Source organism: Chiloscyllium punctatum, chromosome 15 (assembly GCF_047496795.1).
Source record: "Chiloscyllium punctatum isolate Juve2018m chromosome 15, sChiPun1.3, whole genome shotgun sequence".
Lineage (NCBI taxonomy): Eukaryota > Metazoa > Chordata > Chondrichthyes > Orectolobiformes > Hemiscylliidae > Chiloscyllium > Chiloscyllium punctatum.
In genome coordinates this window covers 76,394,024-76,413,369 of record NC_092753.1, presented here as the reverse complement: position 1 = coordinate 76,413,369, position 19,346 = coordinate 76,394,024, and the positions used below count along the sequence as shown (strand labels likewise).

The 19,346-nt window shown below is 41.8% G+C and overlaps 1 protein-coding gene across 2 annotated transcripts in view; it reads left to right on the top strand.

Moving 5' to 3' along the window:
- Positions 1 to 2,389: 2,389 nt before the first annotated feature.
- Positions 2,390 to 19,346, top strand: part of paxbp1 (PAX3 and PAX7 binding protein 1) — a 51,617-nt gene continuing 34,660 nt past the window's right edge. The window contains exons 1-7 of one of the 2 annotated variants that reach the window (XM_072585513.1): positions 2,390 to 2,989; positions 9,621 to 9,746; positions 11,378 to 11,551; positions 12,021 to 12,236; positions 13,363 to 13,466; positions 14,083 to 14,303; positions 16,082 to 16,268. In XM_072585513.1, the coding sequence (XP_072441614.1) occupies positions 2,536 to 2,989; positions 9,621 to 9,746; positions 11,378 to 11,551; positions 12,021 to 12,236; positions 13,363 to 13,466; positions 14,083 to 14,303; positions 16,082 to 16,268 (1,482 nt within the window). In that variant the 5' untranslated portion in view covers positions 2,390 to 2,535. Of the gene's footprint in view, positions 2,990 to 9,620; positions 9,747 to 11,374; positions 11,552 to 12,020; positions 12,237 to 13,362; positions 13,467 to 14,082; positions 14,304 to 16,081; positions 16,269 to 19,346 lie in introns of both variants that reach the window. The other variant, XM_072585512.1, reaches the window with a different exon arrangement.

Below are 19,346 nucleotides of genomic sequence, written 5' to 3'. Positions count from 1 at the left end.
AACAAGTTGCTTAAACCTTTCAAATTCCAGATACATCTGATCAGGTATTTCCTGAAGATATGAAATATTTGACGTTACCCCTCTGGAGACAAGTCACATTTTTACTGCTTCATATCAGTGGCAGTTACCTCAAGAAGAGGGAGTAAACCTCGTAAGCTGCCCCTGAAAACTTACTCTGCAGTAATAAAGAACCAATGTTGGACTAGCGCCCTTAATTGCTAATGCTACCCGCTCAAAAGAAGTAAAGAAGACACACAATTTTGCTCCTCAAACTTAGGAATTAAAAGTGACCAAACTAAAACAAAACAGAAAATACTGGAGAAACTTGGCAGTTCCTACAGAGGGAAAAAAAACCAGAACTAATGTGGAGCCCATTGACCAAACTGAGTGTCCTCCACCCTTAAATCTGAGACAGCAACGTTTTCATGGCACTTGACAAGATTCCTGCCTCTTAACTCAAGCTGACTTAGTTCAAGTTCACTTTCCAGCCATTTTTACCTTGCATTTCCCCATTTCTCAGTTTTAAACCATATATATCCTCGTAATAGTAAAACCCAAAGATGCCCACATGAGATGGCCCCCTTCTAGGGATAGGAGTTGGGGGAAGGAGGGAGAAAAGGGGTTATGGAATCAGAGTCTTGTTATCTTGTCCCTTTTCATCTTTCTGTTTGCGGCTTCCTCGACTTGACATTTCCTAAATCCTCTCCAGACAACCACAGAATTTACATCCACAGTCATATTTGGTGATATCCCTTTCGTTGAAAAAAAATGTAACAATATAATGTACAGTGTGTCCAAAGGACATATATGGTTACGTTTTACTGTCATGACACAAATGATGATTCTGGGAGCAGGAGCCACATAATGACAGTGCTGATTCTGGGGGCACTTCAACAGGCAAGTACACTGGGAAGGGAGTCACCCTGATGGACAGTGGGTTGCTCTGGGGTATCCACTTGGTTGCTGTGATGGACTGTGTCAGTGCTGGGTCAGTGGCGAAGGGACATGGTGATGACAGTGACTCTGGGGTCACTATGACTGGGATGTGTCAGGTGAGTTCTGACTTTGGAGCATAGATGATGGGTGTTGCACACTGTGAAGGGGCTCAGTGATGAATGGGTAATTAATTTCAGCGAGGTGCTTTGATGAGTGGTAGCTCTGGGTGAGGGGCTGGGTGTGGGGCAGTGACAATGGCGGGGGTGGGGAGGAGCTGTGACGGGCAGGAGGTGGAGATTCGACATGACTCTGGGGGGTGCTGTGACGAGTGGGCTCCGTGACTCTGGGGGGCGCTGTGACGGGAGGGCTCTGTGACTCTGGGGGGGCGCTGTGACGGGCAGGCAGTGTCGAGTCGCTGTGACTCTGGAGGGCGCTGTGACGGGCGGGCTCCGTGACTCTGGGGGGCGCTGTGACAGGCGGGCAGTGTCGAGTCACCGTGACTCTGGGGGACGCTGTGACGGGAGGGCTCCGTGACTCTGGGGGGCGTTGTGACGGGCGGGCTCCATGACTCTGGGGGGCGCTGTGACAGGCAGGCAGTGACGAGTCGCCGTGACTCTGGAGGGCGCTGTGACGGGAGGGCTCCGTGACTCTGGGGGACGCTGTGACAGGCGGGCAGTGTTGAGTCGCCGTGATTCTGGGGGGCGCTGTGACAGGCGGGCTCCGTGACTCTGGAGGGCGCTGTGGCGGGAGGGCTCCGTGACTCTGGGGGGCGCTGTGACAGGCGGGCAGTGTCGAGTCGCCGTGATTCTGGGGGGCGCTGTGACAGGCGGGCTCCGTGACTCTGGAGGGCGCTGTGGCGGGAGGGCTCCGTGACTCTGGAGGGCGCTGTGACTCTGGAGGGCGCTGTGACAGGCGGGCTCCGTGACTCTGGGGGGCGCTGTGACAGGCGGGCAGTGACGAGTCGCCGTGACTCTGGAGGGCGCTGTGGCGGGAGGGCTCCGTGACTCTGGGGGGCGCTGTGACAGGCAGGCAGTGTCGAGTCGCCGTGACTCTAGGGGGCACTGTGGCGGGAGGGCTCCGTGACTCTGGGGGGCGCTGTGACAGGCGGGCTCCGTGACTCTGGGGGGCGCTGTGACGGGAGGGCTCCGTGACTCTGGGGGGCGCTGTGACAGGCGGGCAGTGACGAGTCGCCGTGACTCTGGAGGGCGCTGTGACGGGAGGGCTCCGTGACTCTGGGGGGCGCTGTGACCGGCGGCCAGTGTCGAGTCGCCGTGACTCTGGAGGGCGCTGTGGCGGGAGGGCTCCGTGACTCTGGGGGGCGCTGTGACAGGCGGGCAGTGCGAGTCGCCGTGACTCTGGAGGGCGCTGTGGCGGGAGGGTTCCGTGACTCTGGGGGGCGCTGTGACAGGCGGGCAGTGTCGAGTCGCCGTGACTCTGGAGGGCGCTGTGACGGGCGGTCGGTCGGTCTTGTCCGTCTGTCGGTCGGGACTCGCTGTAACTCCGGCAGCCGCTGCTCGAGTTTTTGCGAGTCCCGGTCCTGCCGGTTCGGAGGCGCCGACTTTTCTTCCGAAGTGGCCCCCGCCTCACCCCCGGACGATCATGTTCAAGAAATCGCGGAGGAATTTCAGGCGGCGGAACGACTCGGAGGAGGAGGAGCGGGAGGATGGAGTGGCTGAGGGGGGAGGCCTGGCGGCCGAGGCCCCGCTCACCAACAACAGCCACGAGAAAGGCGCTGAGCTGCTGCCGCTGCCGACTCCTCCAGCAGCTCCTCAGATCGGCAGCAGCTGTGAGGCGGGGGCCGTCCTCCCGCTGCTGGGGAATCCCGCGATCGGGCTGCCGGGCCCCCTGGCGCCTGTCAACACCCTGCCCGCCGCCCCGGCTCCCCTCAGAGCAGGGCCCGGCCTCGCTCCTCCCAAAGCCGCCTCCGGCCTCGCACTTGGTAAAGCCGGGCCCTGCATCGCTGCCGCCAAACTCGCCGCCAAAGACAAGAAACGGAGCCGCGAGAGGGAAGCGCCCAGGGCGGCGCTGCTCAGCTTCCAGGATGAGGAGGAAGGTGAGGAGAGGCCGCCCGCCCGCCTGCAGGCCCGCCCTTGGCACCTGGGAGGGGAGGGCTGCTCAGGGACTCTGCTCATAGTCACTGAAATTGTAAACTACTGCATCCAGTTACACCACTTAATGACTAATCCCAAACAGCAACATCGCCGCTAGTTTGCCCAATTTACCCAATAAACAACTCCTATGTCACTTTATTTTCTCCACCTCTTGTGGTTTCGTGGGGACGAAATCCACATCTCTGCCCCTGTCTTCCTGAGCCAACGATAAAATCATTTTTGTAATTTGCGCCCATTATGAGAAATGTCGAGAAGCACAGCCATCTACGTGAGATAAATACGCGCTCTAGACCATGGAAGGTGGAATGGCTATAACAATTTTTAAAATCTTAAGGACAACTTTCAAGCAGCTGAACATTCTCACGTTTTGCAGCATCGGGGGCGCGGAAACTCTTGAAATCAATAAAAATGCAGACAAAGGCTAGATCATTTTAAATTGCACATTTAGTTTCATACGTTAGTATGTTTTGATCTTGAATATGAATCCTAATTATTTGGAAATCTGTAAATTCATCTGATGCAACCAACATTCATTTGCAAAGGGCAGTCATCTTTGACAAATATGTCTTTCTTTTTGAAGAAGTGACTGCTCGGAAAAATAAAGAAATTAGTAATCATTTAATTCATATGAGTTTTTGGATGGAGCTAGATAAGGAGTATAATAAGAGGCTTGGTTAAAATAAAATTCAAATGTATGGTATGAGAAGAAATGCAGCAATGTGGATGGAAAAGCTGAATGCCCCCGTTAATTAGCATTTCAGTTCAGTGACATTTTATTAAGACTGATAGATCTTGGATAGAATGTTAGCTATTAGATAGAGAACAATTAGAGGGAATGTGTAATGTTATGACACAAGGTTATCACAAACCAAAATATGAACTTTGTTTCTGTGTGTAGATGCTCTCTGACTAGCTGTGTATTACCTATATTTAGTAAGGGGAGGTCATGCCTGACAAACCTGTTGGTATTCTTTGAAGAGGTGACAAGTAGGTTAGACCAGGGAAACCCAGTGGATGTGGTCAATCTAGACTTCCAAAAGGCCTTTGATAAGGTGCCACACGGGAGGCTGCTGAGCAAGGTGAGGGCCCATGGTGTTCGAGGTGAGCTACTGGGATGGATTGAGGATTGGCTGTCTGACAGAAGGCAGAGAGTTGGGATAAAAGGTTCTTTTTCAGAATGGCAGCCGGTGACGAGCGGTGTCCCGCAGGGTTCAGTGTTGGGGCCACAGCTGTTCGCATTATATATTAATGATCTGGATGAAGGGACTGGGGGCATTTTAGCGAAGTTTGCCGATGATACAAAGTTAGGTGGACAGGCAGGTAGTACTGAGGAAGTGGGGAGGCTGCAGAAGGATCTAGACAGTTTGGGAGAGTGGTCCAGGAAATGGCTGATGGAATTCAACGTGAACAAAAGCGAGGTCTTTCACTTTGGCAAAAAGAATAAAAGCACGGACTACTTTCTAAACGGTGAAAAAATTCGTAAAGCCAAAGTACAAAGGGATCTGGGAGTGCTAGTCGAGGATTCTCTAAAGGTAAACATGCAGGTTGAGGCCGTGATTAAGAAAGCGAATGCAATGTTGTCTCTTATCTCAAGTGGGTTGGAATATAAAAGCAGAGATGTACTACTAAGACTTTATAAAGCTCTGGTTAGGCCCCATTTGGAGTACTGTGTCCAGTTTTGGTCCCCACACCTCTGGAAGGACATACTGCCACTGGAGGGTGTCCAGCGGAGATTCATACGGATGATCCCTGGAATGGTAGGTCTAACATACAAGGAATGGCTGAGGATCCTGGGATTGTATTCATTGGAGTTTAGAAGATTAAGAGGAGACTTAATAGAGACGTACAAGATAATACATGGCTTGGAAAGGGTGGACGCTAGGAAATTGTTTCCGTTAGGTGAGGAGACTAGGACACGTGGACACAGCCTTAGAATTAGAGGGGGTCAATTTAGAACAAAAATGTGGAGACATTTCTTCAGCCAGAGAGTGGTGGGCCTGTGGAATTCATTGCCGCAGAGTGCAGTGGAGGCCGGGACGCTAAATGTCTTCAAGGCAGAGATTGATAGATTCTTGTTGTCTCGAGGAATTAAGGGCTACAGGGAGAATGCGGGTAAGTGGGGTTGAAATGCCCATCAGCCATGATTGAATGGCGGAGTGGACTCGATGGGCCGAATGGCCTTACTTCCACTCCTATGTCTTATGGTCTTATATTTTCTGTTTTTGTTTCAGATTTCCAATATCTGTAGGTTTTTGATTTTGTTATATGCTGAATATATGTTGCTTGAATTAGGGGATTAAAACTTGAATTTTTCTAATGATACAATGGCTTAACCAATGAAATCAGATCCAATTTGGATAGGTAAGTGATGTTATACAGGTTTGGGAGAAATCAAAGATGGCAAATATTTGCAAGCTTTGAGAAGATTTGTAGCTCAAGTTGAGGTTCTGGATGTAGGTTTGTTTTCAGACATTTTATCACCATACTAGGCAATATCTTCAGTGAGCGTCTGCAGTCCTCACTTTCTCCTAACATCTTCAGTGAGCAAAAATAAAAGCAAATTATGCTGGAATCTGAAACCAAAAGAGAAAATGCTGGAAAATCTCAGCAGGTCTGGCAGCATCTGTAAGGAGAGAAAAGAGCTGACGTTTCGAGTCTAACTGACCCTTTGTCAAATTAAAAAGAGGGAGAAATAGGGAAGTATTTATACTAGGCTGAGAGAAGGTGAGTCATGGCTCCAGAAGCAAAGGTAGCAATAAAGAGGTGATGGAGAGGTGATGGACAGTGCATGGAGGGATTATAGGGAGATTAGGAGCTGTGAATGATCAAGGCTGAAGCCAGTGCTATGTGACAAAATATGTGAAGCAGAGGCAAAATGGAAAACGGGAGAAGGGTAGCAAAGGGGGAAGAGGAGAGGAAAAAAGTGATGAGAGAGTGGGGAGCGAGAGATTAGATTAGATTAGATTACTTACAGTGTGGAAACAGGCCCTTCGGCCCAACAAGTCCACACCGACCTGCCGAAGCGCAACCCACCCATACCCCTACATTTACCCCTTACCTAACACTACGGGCAATTTAGCATGGCCAATTCACCTGACCCGCACATCTTTGGACTGTGGGAGGAAACCGGAGCACCCGGAGGAAACCCACGCAGACACGGGGAGAATGTGCAAACTCCATACAGTCAGTCGCCTGAGGCGGGAAAGAGAGACAGTCAAGAAATAAGAGGTACAGAACAGTGAAAGAAAATTAAATAAAATAAATGAAATAAAATAATGGAGCAGAATGAAAACAGAGGGGTCGAGATGGGATAATCATCTGAAGTTGTTGAATTCAATGTTGAGACCGGCAGGCTGTCATGTGCCTAGTCAGAAGATGAGATGCTGTTCTTCCAGTTTGCGCTGAGCTTCACTGGAACACTGCAGCAGGTCAAGGACAGACATATGGGCATGGGAGCAGAATTGCGTGATGAAGTGGCAAGCCAAGGGAAGGTCCGGGACCTGATTGCGTACAGACCGAAGGTGCTCAGCAAAGCGATCACCCAGTCGGCGTTTTGTCTCTCCGATATAGAGGAGACCACATTGGGAGCAACGAATGCAATAGATCAAATTGAAAGAGGTACAAGTGAAACGCTGCTTAATCGGAAATGAGTGTTTGGGACCTTGGATGGTGAACGTGGAAGAAGTAAAGGGGCAGGTGTTGCACCTTCTGCGATTGCATGGGAAGGTGCCGTGTGTGATGGGAGAGGTGTTAGGTGTGATGGAGGAGTGGACTAGGTTGTCCCGGAGGGAACGATCTGCAGAATGCAGACAGGGGGAGTGAAGAGAAGATGTGTTTAGTGGTGGAGTCGTGTTGGAGTTGGCGAAAATGGCAGAGGATTATCCTTTGCATGTGAAGGCTGGTGGGATGAAAGGTGAGAACAAGAGACACCCTATCCTTGTTCTGGGAGGGGAGGGAGGGGGTGAAGGTCGTGGCGCGGGAGATGGACTGCACGCTGTAGAGAGCCCTGTCAACATCTGTAGGTGGGAAGCCCCGGTTGGAGAAGAAGGAGCACATATTAAGACCACTGCTTTGGAAAGTGGCCTCATCGGAACAAATGCGGCAGAGGCGAAGGAGCTGAGAGAAAGGGATAGAGTCCTTACAGGACGTAGGTTGAGAAGAGCTGTAGTCCAGATAGCTGTGGGAGTCAGTGGGTTTGTAATGGATATTAGTGGATAGACTATTGCCGGAAATGGAGGCAGAAAGGTCAAGGAAAGGTAGGCAAGTGTCGGAGATGGACCAGGTGAAGGTGATGGAGGGATGGAAACTGGAAGCGAAGTTTATGAATTTTTCCAGGGTCTCTGCTTCACCCATTCCCCCCCATCCCCCTCATATTTTAGCACTGGCTTCAACTTTGGTCATTCATAGCTCCTAATCTCCCTATAATCTCTCTATGCACTGTCATTGTCACTTCTTTATTGCTACCTTTGCTTCTGGAGCCATGACTCACCTCTCAGCCTAGCATAAATACCTGCCTATTTCTCCCTTTTTTTTTTAGCTTTGACAAAGGGTCAGTTAGACTCAAAACGTCAACTCTTTTCTCTCTTTACAGATGCTGCCAGACCTGAGATTTTCCAGCATCTTCAGTGAGCCTCTGAATGAAGCACTGGTGATGTAACCCGCTTTCTATTTAATGTTTTGAGTTTCCTAGGTTGGTAATGTCTTTTCCTGTGGTGACATCATTTGCTATGATGATGTCATTTCCTGTTCTTCTCAGGGGTCGTAAGTGTGTGGTTTGCTGCATTAGAACATTACTTCAACGAGCCACCACAACTGCAGAGCAGAGGAAAATCAGTTGTAGTGAATTCAAAAATAATTGATATCTGATGAACACAGTCTGCCACTTTCTGGACAACAAACCCAAACAAGCAGGAAAATCATGTCCAGAAACCCTCGCCACTCTCCCCTACATCAAAGACATCTTGGAAATGACTGGCAGACTGCTCAGACCCGTTGGTTACATGGTAGCCCACAAGCTCACCAACACATTAAAACAGCAGCTAATGAACTTGAAAGACCCTATACAGACAACAAGCAAAACTAATGTCATTTTCAAAATACATTGCAAGAACTATAACAAACACTACATCAGACAAACAGAAAACTAGCCACCAGGATACATGAACATCAACGAGCCACAAGACCACATGACCCCCTCTCACCAGTATCCTTACATACAGATGAGGAAGGACACCACTTAAACTGGAACAACACATCCATCCTTGGCCAAGCCAAATGGAGAAACACACGAGAATTCCTAGAAGCATGACATTCCAACTGGAACTCCATCAATAAACACATTGACTTGGATCCCAATTACCACCCCCTGAGAAAAAGAACAGGAAATTACATCATCGACCCTAGGAAGCTCAAACAAATAAATGGAATGCGGGCTTCACCACCAGTGCTTCATTTGGAGGTTCACTGATGATGTTACCGTGTATGGTGATGAAACATCTGAAAACAAGCCTTCCAGATCAGTGAGCAAACCTACATCCAGTTCTAGATGGAAGCCCATATATTAGATAATTCTCAGTCTCTTACAAATTTTTGTGTATCTTGCAGCATCAGAGTTAATATTTATCAACCTATAAGAGTTAGTTTATAGATAAAACATAATTGATCTGCCAGCTTTGGGTATTTCTTGTGCTAAGAATAATTAAAGATGGAATTAGATCACATCTGTAATTGAACAGTTTTAAATATATTGGAAGGAAGGGAGCGTAACTGAAGTATTGAAAACTATCAATGTAAAAATAACATTGTCTTGGAATTGTGGGCATAAAGTGTGTTTACTATCTCAAGCTCAATAATAATTCCTATTAGGCTATCAACTGCACTGCAAACTTTGAGCTCAAGCCTTTATTATTAAAAGGTCCAAACACCAACAAATTATTGATATGCTATGAAATGCAAAATTTTATTGCAAGCCTTAATTTCAAAATCATAAATTTTACGTTATTGACAAAAATGACAGCAAAAGTACTTATTTATTTTCATGATCCCATTTGATTTCTGCTTTAAGTTTGGGAATTTACCTCATAGTCTCTGAATTATTGCTTTTGTATTTGAACCATATTTAAATATGCTTGTGGTTAGACTTTGCAATAGAAAATGGATAGAAGTGCATCCAACAAACCAGATACTAATGCTTTATTATAATTATATAAGTGGTTAGATGAATAACACCAAGACTAGTGTGCTGCATTCCTCACAACTTGGCAAATTGTCGGTAATGTAAGCGTAACTGACCTCATAGATACTTGACTAGTGAGCAGTGTCACAAAAGAGAAACTTTTATGATCAAGTGAGTGTCTGTCAGTAGAAGAGAAAGGTGTTTTAGTAAGTGATTAGAGAATCTTTTCAAGTTTTGTTTTTGTTTTAATCATTAGATTATCAAAATGACGTCTAACATTTTGAAAGACTTTCAAACTTTCAAATAGGTTTTTGTTGAATATGAGAGTTCCTTAATGTAAGTTCCACATGCCTGCTATTTAAACATTCGTATTTATCTTTTTCTTTTCTTGTCTGCAGAAGAGGAGGTTTTTAAAGTGAAGAAATCAAATTACAGTAAAAAGATTGTAAATAAACTCAAGAAAGAGTACAAAGAGGATCTTGAAAAATCCTTGGCAAAAAGTGACCTGAATTCTCAGGTTTCAAGTAAGTACAAGCATTGCAGAGGTGAACAGTTCATTGTTTTATTTATACCTGCTGTAAATGGGTTGTCTTGAAACCAGCCAATGCACTTTCTATTCCATAAATACTCTCTTCATGTCTGCTGTAAACTTTGAATTGTGAGATGTTACTTTCAGGGATCTGAGTTGCTAGTAAAACAAAAGTTCTGAGCAAAGTAAGTTTGTGTACGTTCAAGCCATAGTTTCTAATAATTGTTTCTTACCCTGCATCCCGGTCTTCCACTCTTCATTAATTTCAGATCCAAGGAAATGTTGTCTATGTCCTAACTCATTTCTCACAAAGTTCCATTTGCCTATCACTGCTGTGCTTACCTACACTCCAGGAATTTCTCAAGTTTAAAATTCTCATTCCTGTGCTCAAATTGCTTTGTGACTCGGTCTGCCTATCTTTGCACATACTTTTAGATTGCAAAACTGAAGTAAGAGAAAACCTGATGACTGCTAACACTGTTAATTACATATTATTGAACGCAATTGTTAAATATTCAGTGTGTTTTCAAAGATTTTGAATATGTGCCTTACTTTGTTGGTCAACAGGTAATCTGAAGGCAGCATGTAGGCTGAATTAGACCAGTGACCCAAGATGGTATATAAGTGTCTGTGGAGGATTGCAGTGTTTTGCAGATGAAGTTAATGTTGATATTTGGTATTCCACCATTTCCAGAGAGATAGTGTAGTTTGTAAATTAATGTAAATATGTTTATACCGAATGCTGGTAAATTACCTGTTTAATGTGATGTGTGTGTTGGTTTTTAGTATGTCCTTAAAGTATATATTTACCATTTTCAAAGTTATAGAAGTCATATTTTGGCACATAATATTATCAAAGAAATCAAAGTATAGTGGCAAACATTCCTTTCAGTAATTGCATTTGCAAGACAAGGCAATGAGGTTCATTGTGGAATATGTCATTGGTATAGAATGCATCTTCATTTAATAACTACCTTAACACTTAAATTAATTTCAGAACCAATAGCAAGAAATTGCTACAATACAAATTCTCTTAGTGTGAAGAATAATCTACCTTTTGATAGCTTTTCTATATATTTGCAATGAAAATTGGATGTATATAACAATTTTATTTCCACAATACATAGAATGAATTTGAAGGATTGTCTTTGATAAAAGAAAACATACATGAGTTATGCATTGTTAGTAGGTTATGCCTGCTGAATTAGCTGTATTTATCATGACACTGTTGCAGGACTGAACAAAATTATTTTCTAATTCTACTTAAAAACCTTTTAAAAATTGTGACTGAAAAAACTGAGTCAACCTCAAATGAACTAATTCATCCTGACAAGGAATTGCAGCAAAAGCAATCATTCAACCTGTTAAATTAAATATAAAGTTGGTATTTGTGCCTTGTAACATCATAGCAATTTGATGTAGCAAGTTTTCATTTTAGCTTAAGTATTATGAGCAGTAGAAATCCTGTTTGTCATGCCAAAATATGTTAAATGTTAGAGTTTGACTTTTGTTAATTTCCTGCTGTTCAAAATATAGATTTCATGTTGAATTGACAGTATCCAATGCTCTTAAGTTTTTCTGTCCGAATTATGCGACTATCTGCAGCAGCATTTTCTTTCTCAGCAGATGTCACAGTAGATAAACCTGCCTTGGTGAAGGAACCTGTACAAGACGATGGCCAAAGTGAGAAAGGAGAGGAGGAAATGGAGGTAGACAGTGATGAGCAGGATGAAGAAGGCAAAGCCAAAGCTGTAGGAGCATTTGCTAACACTCTATCCACACTAAATGCACTTCGACCAGGTGTGAAATGTGTACAAACATGAAATGCTTTTGTGATTTTATTTTGACCTCTAGATAACCATTTTGCAAGTTTCTGAGCATTATACTGTATGGAATTTACCATACAGGTAAAATGTTGTCCTGGCAACACTCAAAAATAAATTCTCAAAGGAACCAAGCAACATGGTTTACTACAAATCACTTTTTGTGGCAATATAGTAAAGCAGTTTTATTTCAAGTGTTTGAGTATGATCGAACTGTAGAAAATCTGATCAGTTTTTCTTCATTCACTAAATCGAGTAATAATTTATGTGCTGAAATGTTGAAATTCCTATTATATACCCATGTACTTCTGTGACTTTTTAACTGTGTATTGAATGCTTTAAAATATTGGAAACTGGGCATATGCATTGCATAACTTTCAGGGATATAAATAAAACTATATATAACGTAAAGGGAACATTGCAGTTAATACAACTAATGCTTTTAGGAGAAATTCCGGATGCTGCTTTTATCCATGCTGCTCGCAAAAGGAGGCAGATGGCTCGTGAGCTTGGGGATTGTCCTGCTGTAGAAATTGAGACAAGTACGAACCGACTTGTACGTGAAGATGAGAATGACGCTAGTGATGATGATGATGAGAAACGCAGGATTGTTTTTTCGGTGAAGGAGAAAACACAAAGGCAAAAGATTGCAGAAGAAATAGGTCAGTGCTTGTACAGGACAGTTATGTAGAGCATCAATTAATGGCATCAATGATCGCCAAACTGTCACTGATCTGTAATACACATTTGCTTATAAACTTTGATCTTGTTCTGCTGGAATTAGTATTCATTGGAAATTGATTTCTGTGTGCGCCAGTCCACGGAGCCTGGAACCTATGTTGACAGGGGACATGGCTTACATGCCTCCTGAACGAATCATATTAAAGAACTTTTATTGATACATGCCAAGTTTTGGAATTAGCAAGTCCTAACATTCTCTGGCAAGTTCACTGACCATTATAGGATCATACAGCACGGAAACAAAACCTTCAGTATAACTCTTCCATGCCGACCTGGTTTCCCAAACTAGTCCCATTTACTTGGGTTTGGCCCATATCGCTCTGAACCTTTGTTATTCGTGTACCTATTTTAAATGTTGTAACTGTACTTGCATCTACCGCTTTCTCCAGCAGTTCATGCCACATATGAACCACTATCTGTGTGGAAAATTTGCCCCTCAGGTCTCTCTCATTTTTCTCCTCAGCTTAAAATATGCCCTTTTGTTTTGAACTCTAGGCAAAAAAATTTTCCTATTCTACTAGACCCTTCATGATTTTATAAGCCTCTAACAGGTCATGTCTCAACCTTCCATGCTCCAGTTAAAAAGTCCCAACCTCGCCTTACCCTCCAATCCCGGTAGCATCCTTGTAAATCTTTTCTGGACCATTCCCAATATAATAATGTCCTTCCTTGAGCAGGGTGACCAGAAATGTACACAGTACTCCAAAAGTGGGCTCACCAATGTCCTATGCAACCACAACATCACTTCCCAATTCCTATCCTCAGTGGTCTGAGCAATGAAGGCAAGCATGCTAAATACCTTCTTAGCCACCTTGTCTACCTGTGATGCAACTTTCAAGGAACTATGCACTTGTCTCTGTTCAACGACACTCCCCAGGGCCCTACCGTTAAATGTGTAAGACCTGCAAATAATAATTTTGTGATTTGAATATCAACCAGACAAGGAAAAGTCTCAAGAAAGAGCTTCATGATTGCAGTAATGTCAAGTTAAAACAGCCTGACAGTAAGTACTCAACTGGTTGCCCTCTTACTTCTGTTTGTGAACAGGGATCGAAGGAAGTGATGATGAAGCACTGGATACAACCGAGCAGGATGAAGAATTAAAGATGTGGGAACAGGAGCAGATCAGAAAAGGAATTAGTGTCCCTCAGGTAACAATTTTCTTTATTTAACCTGCTAATTTATGTTGGCTAGTAGGCTGTCATTAACTCAGATATAAAACGTTTTTGGTTTATGTTCCTTTTTTAAAAAAATTAATTGAAGTCTTTATAGAATCAAATGTTTTGAACATGAACATGAAATTATTTTCAGTGTTGACTATTCTAATAGCCCTGCATTTAAATGTTCGTTCATTGTCTTATTTTGACACTGGTCAATTCAAGTAGCATGCGTATTTGCTACTAAGAAAACAATTACTAAGCAGTGTTTTTTTTTAACCTGAAATTTTGCTTTTTCCCAAAATATAAAGTTTTTAAAACATTTCTTATGAAATAGCATGTTATCCAAAATGAATATAGAGTACAGAACTTGGAAAGGGAATTATTTAATTTCTTTTTAAAAATGCATATATATGAAGTTACAACTAATTTTCTTTTGCTGTTTGGCATGAAAATATTGATATTTGGACTTGTATATATTGTATTGTGTGTGTGTGCAAGAGAGAAAGATATCGAAGTTATATTGCAAAGTTAAGATTTTTATTGTTTCTTCAGGAAAAGCAGAAGTAAAATTTGGTGTATGTAGTCATAATGTTTCTTTTCTGTGCAGGTGCAAAGCAGCCATCCAACCGATTCAACTAATGTTTACTACCAGAACAGCTACCAGGCTATGCCATATGATTCTTCCTACAACCTTCCTTATACATTTAGCACCTATGGAACAACAGAATCTAAACCAATCAAGACAGATAATGCTATTGCTTTCAAACCTTCCATTAATGAGATGCCTCCTGTTACTATTGATTTGGTAAAGAAACGCCTTAAAGACAGGTAGGGCAGACCAGCTCTCTCAAACAGGCTTCTGAGACCTGTGCTGTAGCTTTCTATCCTTCAGGCACAAAATAGCCTGCTGAAGAAGTGACAGAATTGTGTCGTGGGACATTCACTAAGCAGCACATATTCTACATAAGAAGACATCAGCCAGTATTCGATGTTGTCTTGGAACACGACATCGGTTATGACTGTGTGACTGCAGTCTTTTGTGTTTTAAGAATGCAATATCATATTTGCACTTCTGAAACTGTTCCCAATAACTTTTAAAGAATTGGATCTTAGAGAGTCTTGTGCAAGTGTGACATAAGGCAAGATTTAAGAAAATATATTATATGTTTCTACTGTAAAGTGAAAGTTTATTGATCAACTGTTGAATCTATTGCAACATTTAGTACAGTGAGAAGACGTTTATGACAAAAATACCTGTTACTTTATTCAGTTCACTTGAATTGTAAAGTCCATTCGCATCTATCCATGAAATCTAAGAAAGGAAAAATCTAAGAATTTTAACATAGAAGTAATTTCTACATAAATACCTTGGATTTTTGGAGCGGCAAATCTCACAATATATTGAGTGTGAGGATGGAGGATATTTGTATTGACAGTGATGAGGAATACCTTGAGAAGCTGGAATCTAAGACAGTATAGGTACAAAAATCGTTGTTAGATGTAGTTTTGGCTTGCTATTTTGACCCATTTGAAGTTGTACAACCATAACTTTATTTCCAAGCTCTCAATTTCATGTTAAATGAGGAAAGCAAAGTATATTCTTGAGAAAGACTAAAGAATCATCTAGTTTCTGAGACAATCTTAGGGCCAATCTGATCAATTATTATGTAATTTCTTTCTTCATTGATGCTAGTTAAACAAATAAATACTGTAGTAGTCGTTCTTCTCATCAATCTATCAGGCTGTGTTCCATTCAGTGATCATTTTAGTTTTTATTGCAATTTTCTCTAAACTACCACCCCTTTTTCCCCCATGCAGTCAGTTGATCTTGGAATCGTTTGAGTCCATTTCTACCACTGAATCAAAAAGTGTAGTACAGTATAGAAAACCAAAAGAGAGACATTGTGCTTGTAAAAAGATTAAATTTATAATTAGTTTTTGTTCAAAACAAAAATCAAGAGGATAAGTCTGATTGAGTGCAGGGTCAATTATACTTCAATTTTTCCTTGCTGCAAAGTAGTCTCTGCCTCTCATTCTACTTGGACTTGACTCCACAACAGTATTGGATTAGATTTTAATGTCTCTGATGCATTGGATTTTGTGAAATCTTTATAAATTAAACTAGAAATTTATTTATCATTTATTTCAGAGTAGAAAGTATTGGACTTTCATACTCAAACATTCAAAATTTACCAACAGAACTCTCCTATACACATACATGCTGTGCCAGAGATATCTTGCATTATTGCTCTGGTTTGCTGGCTACGAATTGACCTTTTCAGGTATTGGTCTCAAGCCAGTAGCATGGTAATACTGTAACTTGAGAATTCAATTTATTAATTGTACAGCATAAAGATCTTTGCCCCGTGGAGTGAGGCATATATTTGTCCCTAATGAGACAAGTTCCAACAATGTACCGATGCCAGAATGGTTTCTTAGTGGGGCTATTGGATTATTCACATTGTTATAACACATAATGTCCTTAGTATAATTTGGTTAAAGAATATATTTGATGCTTCAATTTTGACTGTGGTAACTGTAATATTCCTATTTAGTCTTTTAGGTCAATGGTCAAAATAATTTTCATGGATTGCTGTTGTTGTTAGGTTGGATTCAATGAAAGAAGTGCACAAAACAAATCAGCAACGGCTTGACAAACTTAATGAAGATCTGGAAAACTCATCTAAAACAATAGAAAGACTCGAAGGCATCACAGATGATAGTGGACGGTATAGATTTTTTCAAGAAATGCGAGGGTATGTCCGAGACTTGCTTGAGTGTTTCAATGAAAAGGTAAGTTGAAGTAATTGTTTATGGACTTCCTGCTTGTAAGTAAACCAAAAATTTAATTTCATGTATTAAGGGTCCTCACCACAAATGCCACTACACCGATGAAATAGATTGATGTTAGTCCATGCATGCACCCTCTTGAACTGGATACTTTACATTCCAGCTACCCCCTACCAGATTCCTTTCTAATATTGTGAATGCTACACCTTAAAGTATAAACATGATAGAAAAAATAGGTGGGTACCTGATGGCTGTACTTGACTAAAGCAAGAGGAGAAATTAATGGAATAGTAAGAGTAATTCCCTATATATATAAAAAAGTGTAATCTCCATTTACTACATCACCATGTTTTTTGGAACTGCACAACTCTCATCAGTTCATAGCTAATTCTAGAAAAGCAACCTAAATGTTTTGCATTTACTAAAGCCTAACTAGCTGTCCTGGTAATGACTTTGATTATAGGGTTAATGTTTATTTAGACTTTTTAATATTATTCTGTATTTCTCAAGGGAACAGTGGTTGAAGGGCATTTCAGTATACTTGAACTGATTGTTTCAAGTTAATGAATTGTTCAAAATATCAAAGAGACACATTGTCCAAAAGAAAATGACTACAGTCTGGTATGATGAACTTGGACTTGTGGCTGCAGTCCACTTGCTATTCTTACTGTAGTGAATGTGCTACGTGGGAAGCAATCACGTCCAAAAACAAAAAGTTTTGCCAATAGGTTCCATGCATGGTTCCCAGTGAGTTTAGTGTAGACGGAAGAGAGTTGAAAATAAAAATTGAAAATAGACAACCTTGCCAAATAAAAGAGCACTTGGACAAATTGGAAAATAAGTTTGTTATGTTGGACAACAACCTCATTCTTAAGTAACAAAGTAAGTGTACACAATTATGTCTTCAGCTTTATAGGGGTAGCACTTTGCATCAGTGGTTAGCACTGCTGCCTCACAGCACCAGAGACCCGGTTTTGATTCCAAACTCCACAGTCTGTTTCCTCCCACTGTCGAAAGGTGTGCAGGTTAGGTGAATTGACCATGCTAAATTGCCCATAGTGTTCAGGAATATGTAGGCTGGAGGCATTAGTCAGGGAAAATATAGAGCAATAGGATAGGGGTTGGGTCTGGGTGGGATGCTCTTTGGAGGGTTACTGTGGGCTTGCTGGACCAAATTACCTGTTTTCACACTAGGGAACCCGTGATCTTCTGTAGAGATCTTCAGTCAGTTTCTTAGGAAAATATTTTAAAGAGGGAAGCGTGATAAATACTTAATAGGCTAACATTTTCTTTCTAGCTAGGAACTTTCTAGCATCAATTTTTTTTATGCAGGCCATCTTAATGACCAGTATCTAATCATGGCAGTGGATGTCACAAAATTGTTTGATTCTGAACATCCTGTGCTTTTGAGATGAGTTTACAGCCCTCCCATTACACATTGAAGGGAATCTGGATGAGTTAAACAGAAATTAACTCTGCTGTTAAGTTTTACTGTGAGTTTGAGGATATCTTGGGTTATAAGTAGGACTAGTTTAGTTTGGGAACATGGTCGGTGTGGACTAGTTGGACCGAAGGGTATGACATTTATCTCATGACTTTTCTCATTTTCAGGATCCTGTTTATTCGTGAATACTTTGACAATTTGCCTGAAAAGAAAACTTATGTGAATTTTGCATGGCTGTGGTTTATTTTTGTATTAAATTAATTTTTGAATTTTCATCACTTAAATGTTCCAGCTCATGAGCTTTCTGAGTACCTTCTAGCACTGAAAAGTTGCCACCTGTCAGATAAACTAACACAGAATACTTTCTGTAGTAAGTAGTGGTGAGAACTCTCAATACATTTGTTGAAGGAAATGAACTGTGAAATGTCATGCAAATGGAAGAGCAATAAAGCAGCCAAAATGTAATGTACCACTCCTCTTCTTGCCCACCCAGAATACTTTCTTTTGTACCTGACTCTGCTCAGCTTCAGAAACTTGAATGCAAAGTGGCAGATGAACCTTCGTTAGAACTTTACCTTCCTTTTTGTAACTTCCTTGGTTTGAATTTTGACTGGAACGTTTTGGATGATTAGTCAAGAATTTCTGTTGACAGTGTTCCTTGAAATAAGTGGCTTATTCCATCTTAGGTGGCATAACAGATTCTAAATCTGAAATCTGGTAACTAGTTTCAATATAAAATGAGTTTGAATTTAAGTACAGTCCATTTAAGTCTTCACTATTTGGAATTCATGGCAACCATTTAGCCCATTGAAGCTTCTTGTTTGAACCAACCCTTCTCTTAGCCCTGTTTCTTATCATATTTCTGCTCTTTGTCTCCAGGAATAACTCCTCTTATTTATCCTAGGTTGTTTCTCTTTTTTTTGTTTCCCCAAGAAGTTATACTCAATTCAGACAAGCGTTCAACTTATCTTCAACTTCAAGTGTTCAACTTAACTCACTGTCAATCTCCACACTAATCTTAAATCTCAGGTCATCCTTCTGTGAAAAAAGACTCTCCCAATTTTCTTGAATGATTAAGAAAATAAAAATACATTATAGTTCCTTTTAATTTATGTATAAATATTGTGAAGCAAAACTGCCTAATTGTGTTAAGGTAGAAACCAGCAATTAGAGAGTGTCCTCCTGTCTCAAATTGCTGATTACTTAGTTTGCTTTTTCATATCATTATATGAAAAATAAAAGGGCGTAGTATTCAAGGTACACTATTCAGACTTAAGCCCAAAGCACATTAAAGAAACTTTAGTATGGTTAAGTACTTCCCTAGATGAATTCTACATCCTTTTTTACATTCTATGTAGAGATTTGAGCCACATCTAGGTTGATGCTTTAGTGTGGCAGTCTTCCATCTTGTTACACATTGATTTGCACTGTGGTGGCTAACACTGCATTTCGTGTTGCCTTGTGTGACTCAGGAGCTGCACTCTGGCATGCCAGTCTGCTGCAGTTGCTGAAGAGAGAGGCAGTAGGTTGTGAAGGTGAACAGTTTATGACAACTTTTCTCTTAGTTGCCTTTACACCGAGCTGAACGTTTAGCTCTTGCTTGTATTTTCTAATACGCTTTCAAACAGGCATCATGT